At 46.1% G+C, this 12,949-nt stretch overlaps 1 protein-coding gene across 1 annotated transcript; it reads left to right on the top strand.

Annotated features, from left to right (window-relative positions):
* The first annotated feature begins 2,211 nt into the window (after positions 1 to 2,211).
* LOC121302399 (transmembrane protein 150A-like) lies at positions 2,212 to 11,469 on the top strand. The gene is made up of 8 exons (XM_041232344.1): positions 2,212 to 2,311; positions 4,984 to 5,187; positions 7,247 to 7,294; positions 8,134 to 8,220; positions 10,103 to 10,170; positions 10,538 to 10,665; positions 10,736 to 10,913; positions 11,133 to 11,469. The coding sequence occupies exons 2-8, from the start codon at positions 5,123 to 5,125 to the stop codon at positions 11,387 to 11,389; spliced, it is 831 nt and encodes a 276-aa protein (XP_041088278.1). The 5' UTR covers positions 2,212 to 2,311; positions 4,984 to 5,122; the 3' UTR covers positions 11,390 to 11,469.
* The last annotated feature ends 1,480 nt before the right edge of the window (positions 11,470 to 12,949 follow it).

The raw sequence follows: 12,949 nt of genomic DNA, 5'->3' as shown, positions 1-12,949 counted from the left end.
TTGTAAAGCACAGAGAGGTCTGGTAAAGCATAGGGAAGCATTGTAAAGCACAGAGAGGTCTGGTAAAGCACAGGGAAGCATTGTAAAGCACAGAGAGGTCTGGTAAAGCATAGGGAAGCATTGTAAAGCACAGAGAGGTCTGGTAAAGCATAGGGAAGCATTGTAAAGCACAGAGAGGTCTGGTAAAGCACAGGGAAGCATTGTAAAGCACAGAGAGGTCTGGTAAAGCACAGGGAAGCATTGTAAAGCACAGAGAGGTCTGGTAAAGCATAGGGAAGCATTGTAAAGCACAGAGAGGTCTGGTAAAGCATAGGGAAGCATTGTAAAGCACAGAGAGGTCTGGTAAAGCACAGGGAAGCATTGTAAAGCACAGAGAGGTCTGGTAAAGCATAGGGAAGCATTGTAAAGCACAGAGAGGTCTGGTAAAGCATAGGGAAGCATTGTAAAGCACAGAGAGGTCTGGTAAAGCATAGGGAAGCATTGTAAAGCACAGAGAGGTCTGGTAAAGCATAGGGAAGCATTGTAAAGCACAGAGAGGTCTGGTAAAGCATAGGGAAGCATTGTAAAGCACAGAGAGGTCTGGTAAAGCATAGGGAAGCATTGTAAAGCACAGAGAGGTCTGGTAAAGCATAGGGAAGCATTGTAAAGCACAGAGAGGTCTGGTAAAGCATAGGGAAGCATTGTAAAGCACAGGGAGGTCTGGTAAAGCATAGGGAAGGATTTTAAAGCACAGAGAGGTCTGGTAAAGCATAGGCAAGCATTGTAAAGCATATTAATAAACATGGCAAACCAAAGCACAGCTATGGGAGAAGAATGCAGTAAAACTGAAAATAAGACATTCTGTGATAACCCTGTATTAAGATACCTCACACTTGTATCAGTATCGACAGTGTGTTAGCCTTTGCATGTGCTTCCCCACGCTGCTTTTAACAGCTATCGTTTTAAATGGGTTGTTTTTACTGCTCTCAAAACGTTTTGATTTGAAGTCCACAAGCAATTGTATATTGATGTTTCTGTGACCGACTTACGTTTTAAAAAAAAAAAACAACAACAAAAAAAAAAAACGAATTCTCTATGTTCCCTTCAGGCGCTGTGCGTGTAATTGCTCCGCGGTGGGGTTCCCTGTCTCAGCATCTATTTTATAATGCAGAACAGGTTGGTTTGTTTGCTAAGTCTTTGCAGGGCAATTTCTCGATACTCCGCAGTGTTCACACACCAGCTGTTTTCAAATTTCAAATATCATATATATATATATATATATATATATATATATATATATATATAGTATATATATATATATATATAATATATTAGATTCAAAGGCAATGATAATATAGTCTATCCTATCTATCTCAAACTTGATAATAGATATAGAGAGAGATATCTCAAAACATAATGATATATAGACGGGTTTATATAGTTATAATCTTTTATTTGAGCAGTTTTTACACGTCAGTTTGGAAAAACCGCGTAAATAAATTATTGCATTTAATCTACCGAACGGAAAGCAATTGGCAGACTTGTTTTCTTGCATTTTTTTGTAACTATATGCGTCACAATGCTAGTGAGAAAACTTGCAAAAAAATAACAAAAACAGACCGATACGTTTTCTACTTATTATTTTTACAGATTTTTTTTTCTGATTAAACAGTATATTACTTCTGATTTAAACAAACATGTTTTAAGTTCCTGACATGGTATGTAGTAAACAAATGGCTTTTATAACAAAAATGATTTTTTATACAGACGGTTCGCTTCCACTCGCCTTCCCCTCAGTGTTGCCAAGTCTTACGGGTGAAATAAAAGCGGCAAGACAAGCCCAAGACAAGCCCGAAACCAGTGCGCCCATGTTAGAGTATCAGTGATTATGCAAATTAAAACCGCGACTCCCAAACAAGCCCAATCCGGTTTATTACAAGCGGACTTGGCAACTGTGCTTCCCACCAGACACATCGAAACCTGTCCTCAAACTGCTTCTGCAATCTTAGCTGCACATGATTGGTCGTCCTTTCCTAAAACGTCATAACACTCAGCTTACCATTGGTCCACATGTCCTCAATCACTGCCCGCTCCGCCCCTCCCGTTCGAAGTGTCTCCTGGAACTTGTAGTCCGAGGAGACCGCCACCAGGCACGCCTCCATCATTCCCTCCCCACAGCGAAGACCTGAAAAACTACAACTCCCAAGCAGGACTTGGGACGCCATTGCCCAAGAACAAGGGGCTGGTTCAACACAGTCCCGAAGGGTTTGCTTTTGAAGCCGTAAGAAAGGGATCCTGAGGTTGTGCGTTTGAGGCTGGCGATCGGGTTTGGGTACGTATCGCGTATATCTATTAGTATTCTTGTTGTTTTCATGCACGCAAGAATCGCTGGGCATGCGGACCGCTTTCCCTACCGAAGCCGCAAGTCTAAAGTATTATGCAATGCTGTAAACTCTGAAATATATTATTTTTAGATAGGAGGAGTCGGTACTGTACTAGCAGTAAAAAATAAATAAATAAATAAAATAGAAGTTGTAATGTTATGTCCTGGTTTATATACACAGTATACGTGCAGGTGCAGACTGTGAGTATATTGCTGCAGTGCATTGGAGGCTGGAATGTATATATTCGATATGCTTCGCTGTCCTTGTGTTGATGATACGTAATGCAATGCACCCCGCTGTGCTGACTGTAATTTTTATTAATCGGAATAAACATACCTTTTTCACATCACATAAGGGTACACGCTGAAGGCATCCACTCTCTCACCTCACCGCTGTGAAGACCAATTTAACTGTTTTTTATTTATTTATTTATTTATTTATTTACTTACTTATGTATGTATGTATTTATTTATCTATTTAAGTTCTATTTCCTTGGTATTGAACCGCTGTACCACCAGCGAGTCTGTACAGGATGCACGGCTTTTAAGGGTAACGTTAGTGCCATTGCTTCTGTATCAGAGCGCCCCATTGCTTCTGTATCAGAGCGCCCCATTGCTTCTGTATCAGAGCGCCCCATTGCTTCTGTATCAGAGCGCCCCATTGCTTCTGTATCAGAGCGCCCCATTGCTTCTGTATCAGAGCGCCCCATTGCTTCTGTATCAGAGCGCCCCATTGCTTCTGTATCAGAGCGCCCCATTGCTTCTGTATCAGAGCACCCCATTGCTTCTGTATCAGAGCACCCCATTGCTTCTGTATCAGAGCGCCCATTGCTTCTGTATCAGAGCGCCCCATTGCTTCTGTATCAGAACGCCCCATTGCTTCTGTATCAGAACGCCCCATTGCTTCTGTATCAGAACACCCCATTGCTTCTGTATCAGAACACCCCATTGCTTCTGTGGTTCTGATTTGCTGTGCTTCTGAAATCAAACCGCAGGAACTGAAAATCTGGAGCAAAACAGGCGAGTGAGTGATTGTCTCATTTAATGGATGTCTTTAATAGAGCACACGTGCAGTTCATTTAAAATAGTCAGAGTAAAGGAACACAGAGCCACACATGATAAAACGCAGGAGACTTTTTAGAAGTTGTTTAAGACACCTGATTAAAGCACAAAGCGGTCAAACATTTTCACACACCAGTGCCTATTGTTTCTATATGAGTGATTACTGAGTGGAAACTGAGATTCTCACACCCAGAGGTTTCCATGCAGGCGGGTATATGAGGTGGAGGTGTTCCGATACGTGTGCACGCGGCTGTATCTTGTCGGGTTACTTCAGTGGCTTTTCCAACATGTGAGAACGTTTGCTGTCATGTTGTTCCTATTATGTAATGACCTCTCCAGCAGATTCCTGTTTTAAAGTTTTCCTCGACCCCTCTGTATTTTCTTTGCCATAAAGATTGTCTCTTCTAAAGTAGAGACATCTCACGCTCTCTCTCGCACTCTTTCCTTCTGTTCCTCTTTCTCTCTCCTCTCTCCACCCCTCCCTGTCAGTCTCTTCTCATAAGCCCTCCCCCACTCACACTATCTCCTCCTCTCTCTCTGTCCCTTTCTCTCCCTCTTCCTCTGTCTCTCTCTCTCCTGTTCCTCTTTCTCCATCCTTCCCTCTCTCGCCCCCTCTCTCTTTTGTTCAGACAGTAGTAAAGACGCTGGAGGGAGCAGATGGAAGGTGTTGCTACAGAATTCACTCTGTTGCTAGTATTTGTATTTGCATTCCTTATTTGCAAACGTGTTCCCCCCCCGGCAACAGAGCATTGTTAAGAGTTGAGGAAGAGTGTGTGTTCACACCAGCTAGAAACACACACACGCACGCACGCACGCACACACACACACACACACACACTCTTATTCCTCAATCAAGAGCAGCTTGAACTACAAAGCGCTGCGCTGTGGTCTTGTATCCCAGTACAATCCCAGTACAAATGATACAGGCGTCTGTTATCGCAGCGCTAACCTCTCCTCTCCTCTCCTGTGGTTGCAGGTCTCAGTGTGTGTGTGTATTAAGCTCTCCTCTCCTCTCCTGGTTACAGGTCTCAGTGTGTGTGTGTGTATTAAGCTCTCCTCTCCTCTCTTGTGGTTGCAGGTCTCAGTGTGTGTGTGTATTAAGCTGTCCTCTCTTCTCTTGTGGTTGCAGGTCTCAGTGTGTGTGTGTATTAAGCTCTCCTCTCCTCTCTTGTGGTTGCAGGTCTCAGTGTGTGTGTGTGTATTAAGCTGTCCTCTCCTCTCCTCTCTTGTGGTTGCAGGTCCCAGTGTGGGTGTGTATAAAGCTGTCCTCTCCTCTCCTGTGGTTGCAGGTCTCAGTGTGTGTGTGTATTAAGCTCTCCTCTCCTGGTTGCAGGTCTCAGTGTGTGTGTATTAAGCTCTCCTCTCCTCTCAGTGTGTGTGTATTAAGCTCTCCTCTCCTGGTTGCAGGTCTCAGTGTGTGTGTATTAAGCTCTCCTCTCCTCTCAGTGTGTGTGTATTAAGCTCTCCTCTCCTGTGGTTGCTGGTCTCAGTGTGTGTGTATTAAGCTCTCCTCTCCTCTCAGTGTGTGTGTATTAAGCTCTCCTCTCCTGTGGTTGCAGGTCTGGGAGGACAGGATGTTTGGACGGCAGTAGTATCAGCAGTGTCCCAGAGTGTCGCTCTCATGCCCTGCCTGCTTCTCTAGTCCCCTCCCTCTCCCCTGCTCCATGCTTGGGCTCCACGCCCCTCTCCTCTTCCCCAATGACTGCCTGGATCATTCTCCCCGTCAGCCTGTCTGCCTTCTCCATCACCGGGATATGGATCGTGTGAGTACCACGCCCACAGCTTTTAATAAGACACACCTGACCCTGTTATACCCAGACACTCGGTCTGATCAAGCTGGTAGTAAAACCTGGAACGGGTGACATTGCTGTGCAATAGGAGTCTTATTGCCAGTCCTGTTGTTGTAATTAATTTAGAGCGTTCTTAGCTAATTAAACAAATCTCACCTGTTTTTGCAGTTCCCATAGCTACACCAAAGGGCTCAAATTTTCTGATTTGAAAGCAAAACCAGCTTTAAAACACATGTGGTTTTATTTGAAACAATGATATCTGGTGCCACTTTAGGGTAAAGAAGTAAACAGCTCTGGAAAACTCGAGGAACTTTCTTCACTCTCCTCCCAGCGATTCCTGGCACTGCATCCCCTGTTAGGAGGAAAGGGGGGGCGGGCTGACGCCACTGCATTCTTTAAAAGTTTAGTTATGAGCTCTGTGTGCTCGCCAAGCTTGCAGTGGAACAGCAGACAGCCTATCCACCAGTCTGTGTTATTGTTAAGAATTCTTTTTAAAGGAATGCATTTTAACTTGAGGGTTCAAGCTCTGGAGAACCCTGCTTCGAGAAGGAACGTTCAACCAATTTTACAGCTGCAGCCAAATCCTGTGCATCACAAGAATTTTAGGATTGAGACGGAGAAAAAAAATATGTGAACATAATTTGGATATTTTATTTAACAATGTGTAATCAGAGAAGCTACAAAATATCGCATGTGTCTTCGGGAAGCCATAATAGCAGTTCAGTAGTATTTCATGTTAGATTTTGAAATGTCATCATTTTCAATTTGTTAGTTTTCAGCATATGGAAAATTACACAGCGGTGTGCAATTCAATATGTTAACAAGGGAACATTATTCAGCAGCTTTCATTGGACTCTATGAAGCTGAGTGAGTTCATTCTATATAGAGGGGGTGGAATTCAATATGTTAACAAGGGAACATTATTCAGCAGCTTTCACTGGACTCTATGAAGCTGAGTGAGTTCATTCTATATAGCAGGTGTGCAATTCAATATGTTAACAAGGGAACATTATTCAGCAGCTTTCACTGGACTCTATGAAGCTGAGAGAGTTCATTCTATATAGCAGGTGTGCAATTCAATATGTTAACAAGGGAACATTATTCAGCAGCTTTCATTGGACTCTATGAAGCTGAGAGAGTTCATTCTATATAGCAGGTGTGCAATTCAATATGTTAACAAGGGAACATTATTCAGCAGCTTTCACTGGACTCTATGAAGCTGAGAGAGTTCATTCTATATAGAGGGGGTGCAATTCAATATGTTAACAAGGGAACATTATTCAGCAGCTTTCACTGGACTCTATGAAGCTGAGGGAGTTCATTCTATATAGAGGGTGTGCAATTCAATATGTTAACAAGGGAACATTATTCAGCAGCTTTCACTGGACTCTATGAAGCTGAGGGAGTTCATTCTATATAGAGGGTGTGCAATTCAATATGTTAACAAGGGAACATTATTCAGCAGCTTTCATTGGACTCTATGAAGCTGAGAGAGTTCATTCTATATAGCAGGTGTGCAATTCAATATGTTAACAAGGGAACATTATTCAGCAGCTTTCACTGGACTCTATGAAGCTGAGGGAGTTCATTCTATATAGCGGGTATGCAATTCAATATGTTAACAAGGGAACATTATTCAGCAGCTTTCACTGGACTCTATGAAGCTGAGTGAGTTCTTTCTATATAGAGGGGGTGGAATTCAATATGTTAACAAGGGAACATTATTCAGCAGCTTTCACTGGACTTTATGAAGCAAAATGAGTTAATCCTATATAGACAGAGTCAATGCAAAACTTTTGGCCAGAGCTGTAGGCATTAGAGCCTATGTTTTCTTTCAGTTCTGTAATTGTGTGAGTTTTTATTAGGCTTCTGGAAAACCTGGACTGGCTCACACTGCTCTGAAATGGGAGTTGTTGTTGTTGTTATTATTATTATTATTATTATTATCAGTGTAAAACCTGGACTGACTCACACTGCTTTGCAATTACTGATCTCATCTCCCTCTGTCTCTCTCTTCTCTCTCTCTCTGCAGCTATGCTATGGCAGTAATGAACCATCATGTTTGTCCTGTAGAGAATTGGTAAGAATATTTTTTATGAGTGTGTGTGTGTTGGTTCACATCTAAAACAATACTAATGTCTAACATGTGAAAAACCAAGGGGTCAGCGAGGGTCTCCCCTGGTAAAGGCACGGCCGCGTGGTGTGCAGGGGGAGTCACAGTCAGGGGAGCGCAGGGGTCAGCGAGGGTCTCCCCTGGTAAAGGCACGGCCGCGTGGTGTGCAGGGGGGAGTCACACAGTCAGGGGAGCGCAGGGGTCAGAGAGGGTCTCCCCTGGTAAAGGCACAGCTGCGTGGTGTGCAGGGGGAGTCACAGTCAGGGGAGCGCAGGGGTCAGCGAGGGTCTCCCCTGGTAAAGGCACGGCCGTGTGGTGTGCAGGGGGAGTCACAGTCAGGGGAGCGCAGGGGTCAGCGAGGGTCTCCCCTGGTAAAGGCACAGCCACGTGGTGTGCAGGGGGAGTCACACACTCAGGGGAGCGCAGGGTATTACAATGGCAGATTGCAATCAGTCAGGAATTTTACAATGGAGATTACAATGAATCAGGAATTTTACAGTGGAGATTGCAGTGAATACAGAATTTTACAGTGGAGATTGCAGTGAATCAGGAATTTCACAGTGGAGATTGCAGTGAATCAGGAATTTTACAGTGGAGATTGCAGGGAATCGGGAATTTTACAGTGGAGATTGCAGGGAATCGGGAATTTTACAGTGGAGATTGCAGTGAATCAGCAATTTTACAGTGGAGATTGCAGTGAATCAGGAATTTTACAGTGGAGATTGCAGTGCATCAATTCTGGCTCTGTCTGCTATTTCTCTTTTTCTCTCTGATTTGGTGGTTTTAATTGTCCCTCTTGTGTCCAGGTCCTACAACCTGTCCTGTGCGGAGGAGACTCCCAAGCACGGCTTCCCGAAAAGCTGCTGCACCCTTGAGGACATCCCTCTGATCAGGTACCGTCCACGTGTCCTTAACCCTTTACTGCGCCAGCCTGCAACTCTGGCCAAAAGCATTGCATCAGCATGTAGAATGAACTCCCTCAGCTTCATAGAGTCCAGTGAAAGCTGCTGAATAATGTTCCCTTGTTAACATATTGAATTCCACCCCCTCTATATAGAATGAACTCCCTCAGCTTCATAGAGTCCAGTGAAAGCTGCTGAATAATGTTCCCTTGTTAACATATTGAATTCCACTCCCTCTATATAGAATGAACTCACTCAGCTTCATAGAGTCCAGTGAAAGCTGCTGAATAATGTTCCCTTTTAAAATATTGAATTGCACCCCCTCTATATAGAATGAACTCAGCGTCATAGAGTCCAATGAAAGCTGCTGAATAATGTTCCCTTGTTAACATACTGACTTATACACCCTCTATGTAGTTTACATACTTAATGAGAAACTGACGTTGTGACATTTTGAAATCTAACACTACTACTATTAAGAACTAGGGTTAGGGGTGAAGTTAGAGATAGGACTAGGGTTAGGGTTAGGGGTGGGGTTAGAGATAGGACTACTGTTACGGATGAGGTTGGAGATAGGACTAGGGTTAGGGGTGGGGTTGGAGATAGGGCTGGGGTTAGGGGTGGCGTTGGAGATAGGGCTGGGGTTAGGGGTGGGGTTGGAGTTAGGGCTGGGGTTAGGTGTGGGGCTGGAGATAGGGCTGGGCTTAGGATAGGTTCTCGAACAAGCAACGTCTCAAAGAGAATGTTTCATGTGCAGTACACTTTTACACTGACCCTTCTTTCTGCACCAGGTAGAGTGCAGCCCATCTCTCTGCCCCTAGCGAGGGGACTGGAAGTGTGTGTGTGTGTGCCGTGTTCAGTGTGTGTGCACGCGTGGTGTTCTGGGGTGTTGTCTGGGAGAATGTGTGTGCGCGTGGTGTTCTGGGGTGTTGTCTGGTTGAGAGTGTGTGTGCGCGTGGTGTTCTGGGGTGTTGTCTGGGAGAGTGTGTGTGTGTGCGTGGTGTTCTGGGGTGTTGTCTGGGAGTGTGTGTGTGTGCGTGGTGTTCTGGGGTGTTGTCTGGGAGAGTGTGTGTGCGCGTGGTGTTCTGGGGTGTTGTCTGGGAGAGTGTGTGTGTGTGCGTGGTGTTCTGGGGTGTTGTCTGGTTGAGTGTGTGTGTGTGCGTGGTGTAGGGTGTTGTCTGTGTGTGCGCGTGGTGTTCTGGGGTGTTGTCTGGGAGAGTGTGTGTGTTCAGTGTGTGCGTGGTGTTCTAGGGTGTTGTCTGGGAGAGTGTGTGTGTGTGCGTGGTGTTCTGGGGTGTTGTCTGGGAGAGTGTGTGTGTGTGCGTGGTGTTCTGGGGTGTTGTCTGGGAGAGTGTGTGTGTGTGCGTGGTGTTCTGGGGTGTTGTCTGGGAGAGTGTGTGTGTGCGTGGTGTTCTGGGGTGTTGTCTGGGTGAGTGTGTGTGTGTGCGTGGTGTTCTGGGGTGTTGTCTGGTTGAGTGTGTGTGTGTGCGTGGTGTTCTGGGGTGTTGTCTGGTTGAGTGTGTGTGTGTGCGTGGTGTTCTGGGGTGTTGTCTGGGAGAGTGTGTGTGTGTGCGTGGTGTTCTGGGGTGTTGTCTGGGAGAGTGTGTGTGTGTGCGTGGTGTTCTGGGGTGTTGTCTGGGAGAGTGTGTGTGCGTGCGTGGTGTTCTGGGGTGTTGTCTGGGAGAGTGTGTGTGCGCGTGGTGTTCTGGGGTGTTGTCTGGGAGAGTGTGTGTGCGCGTGGTGTTCTGGGGTGTTGTCTGGGAGAGTGTGTGTGTTCAGTGTGCGCGTGGTGTTCTAGGGTGTTGTCTAGGGCAGTGATGCACAGCAGGGGTGCAGCCTGCACTCTGTCTGATCGACTCCTCTCTCGTTTCAGTAAGTGTGGCTCCTTCCCTCCAGAGAGCTGTGTCTTCAGCCTCATTGGCAATGTGGGAGCGTTTATGGGTGAGTCACTGCTGGGGGGGGCAGGGGGGGTGTCTCTATTAGCAGTTTACCAGCTTGATGAGATCAACATCAATTTGTTAATCCATCAATCTTTATTTTTATATAGCGCCTTTACATTGACACAAATTACAATGACTAACAATATGCAATATAAGTGAATATATGTATGTGTATATATAGCGAGACAAATGTATATCCTGTGTGTGTAATATATGTATATATTTTAAACTCACAAATTAGTTTTAACCCTTGACTGGCTGAAACAGCTCTGCAGTGGGAGTCGTTGTTGATATTATTATGATGATGAAGCTTGCAGTACAAGTGTGGTGTTGCTTGCTGTGCTGACTCTGTCTCCCCCTGCTGGCAGTGGTGATGGTGTGCATGCTGCGCTATGCCCAGGTGATCGAGCGGAGCCGCCGCTCGTGGGTCAACACCAGCGGCCTCGTGGCGGGCTGCACCAACGCACTGGGGCTCGTCATCGTGGGCAACTTCCAGGTGAGTGTGCTACCAACACGGGCCTCCCTTCCTCCCTTCTGTCTCTCACTCCTCTGCTCTCCTCTCTCAGGTGGATCATGCGAAGTCCCTGCACTATATCGGTGCTGGTGTAGCGTTCCCGGCCGGGCTGCTCTTCGTGTGTCTGCAGTGTGTTCTCACGTACCGCATCGCTGTCTCATCGCTCGATTACTGGATGGCACACTTCAGGATGGCCCTCGCCATCGTGGCCGTAGTCTCCATGGTGCTCAGTATCCTTCAGGGAGGGGCAGTGTGTGTGAGTGTCTGTCTCTGTCTGTGTGTCTCTGTCTCTTTGTTGTTTCCATTTCAACATCAATGTAGTGCTGTTTCTGCTCAGTGAAGTTCTGTAACGGTCTGTGTCTGTCTCTCTAGGTGCCTCTGTGTGTGTGTGTGAGTGCGTGCCCATGTCTCCCCCCCCTTTGCCTCTTCCTTAACCCCTTGTGTCCCAGGTGGTATCTTCTTCATCCACGAGCGCTTCGTTCTCCAGCACGCCGCCGCCATCTGCGAGTGGATCTTCACCGTCACCATCCTGGTCTTCTACGGGACCTTCACCTACGAGTTTGGAGCCCTGAGCAGAGACAGCATGCTGGCAGCGTTGCAGCCGCGGGGCATGGGGGCTGGGAGGGGCAAGGACTGCAAGTCCCCGGGGAGCAGCAGCACCTCCACACACCTCAACTGCAACCCCGAGAGCATCGCCATGCTGTAGCACAGCGCTGCCCCCTGCCTGCTGCCCCAGGCATAGCGCCCAGCTCAAACAAAACGGTCGTTTTTAAATTATTATTATTATTATTATTATTATTATTATTATTATTATTATTATTATTATTTTTTATTATTATTATTATCAGTTGAGTAAATATTCATCTTATTATTATTTTATTATTATTATTATCAGTTGAGTAAATATTCATCTCATTATTATTTTTATTATCATTTGTTATAAATTCTTTTTAAAACATTTTTAAAAATATGTAATAATTTACTCAATTGCTCAAATTTTGGGGTGACCTCCAGACCCCCTCTAGACCAGCACTGGCCTTTTCTTTTTAATACTGAATCTTTAACTGTTTTTTATATTATTACTGTTCTCAGTTTTGTTTATTATTTTTTATGTTTTGAAATCCTGTTAGGTTCTGTGTGGTCTTCTGTTTCGGCATCGCCGCACGACTTCCCCAGCACAAACAAACAAACACGCTTCTGAAAAGACTCCTCAACCCCGCACACGCTTCTGAAAAGACTCCTCAACCCCGCACACGCTTCTGAAAAGACTCCTCAACCCCGCACACGCTTCTGAAAAGACTCCTCAACCCTAACCCCGCACACGCTTCTGAAAAGACTCCTCAACCCCGCTACCCTAACCCCGCACACGCTTCTGAAAAGACTCCTCAACCCCGCTACCCTAACCCCGCACACGCTTCTGAAAAGACTCCTCAACCCCGCTACCCTAACCCCGCACACGCTTCTGAAAAGACTCCTCAACCCCGCTACCCTAACCCCGCACACGCTTCTGAAAAGACCCCTCAACCCCGCTACCCTAACCCCGCACACGCTTCTGAAAAGACCCCTCAACCCCGCTACCCTAACCCCGCACACGCTTCTGAAAAGACTCCTCAACCCCGCTACCCTAACCCCGCACACGCTTCTGAAAAGACTCCTCAACCCCGCTACCCTAACCCCGCACACGCTTCTGAAAAGACCCCTCAACCCCGCTACCCTAACCCCGCACACGCTTCTGAAAAGACCCCTCAACCCCGCTACCCTAACCCCGCACACGCTTCTGAAAAGACTCCTCAACCCCGCTACCCTAACCCCGCACACGCTTCTGAAAAGACTCCTCAACCCCGCTACCCTAACCCCGCACACGCTTCTGAAAAGACTCCTCAACCCCGCTACCCTAACCCCGCACACGCTTCTGAAAAGACTCCTCAACCCCGCTACCCTAACCCTGCTGGACACGGAACGGGCAGGCCGCTTGCTTTTGGGAGACGCGGCGGTCCGAAACAGAAGGTGACGCACCAAGCGACTGTGAACGATAGGGAGAGCTGAGACCAAACCTTTTACACCACCTAGAATTTTAGGATCGAGACAAAATAAACTGTAGAAACGTAATTTAGATCTTTTATTTATAACTTGGCCAGAGCTGTCCATGCTTGGAATCTCTATTTAAAAAAAAATGCGGATCGTATCATTTTAAAGAAAGAGGGGGGTTGCATTTATTTATTTATATTTTTTTTAAGACAGAGTGTACTGCCCTTGATTGAGTTCC

Source organism: Polyodon spathula, chromosome 29 (assembly GCF_017654505.1).
Source record: "Polyodon spathula isolate WHYD16114869_AA chromosome 29, ASM1765450v1, whole genome shotgun sequence".
Taxonomy (NCBI): Eukaryota; Metazoa; Chordata; class Actinopteri; order Acipenseriformes; family Polyodontidae; genus Polyodon; species Polyodon spathula.
Note: the sequence above shows the minus strand (reverse complement) of the source record. Positions and strands in the feature narration are given on the sequence as shown.

Excerpts from the sequence above, each read along its gene's own strand:
- LOC121302399 (XM_041232344.1), top strand. The coding sequence starts at position 5,123 with ATGACTGCCTGGATCATTCTCCCCGTCAGCCTGTCTGCCTTCTCCATC. Across the intron at positions 7,295-8,133 it reads GTTTGTCCTGTAGAGAATTG|GTCCTACAACCTGTCCTGTG; the intron begins GTAAGAATATTT and ends TCTTGTGTCCAG. Across the intron at positions 8,221-10,102 it reads GAGGACATCCCTCTGATCAG|TAAGTGTGGCTCCTTCCCTC; the intron begins GTACCGTCCACG and ends CTCTCGTTTCAG.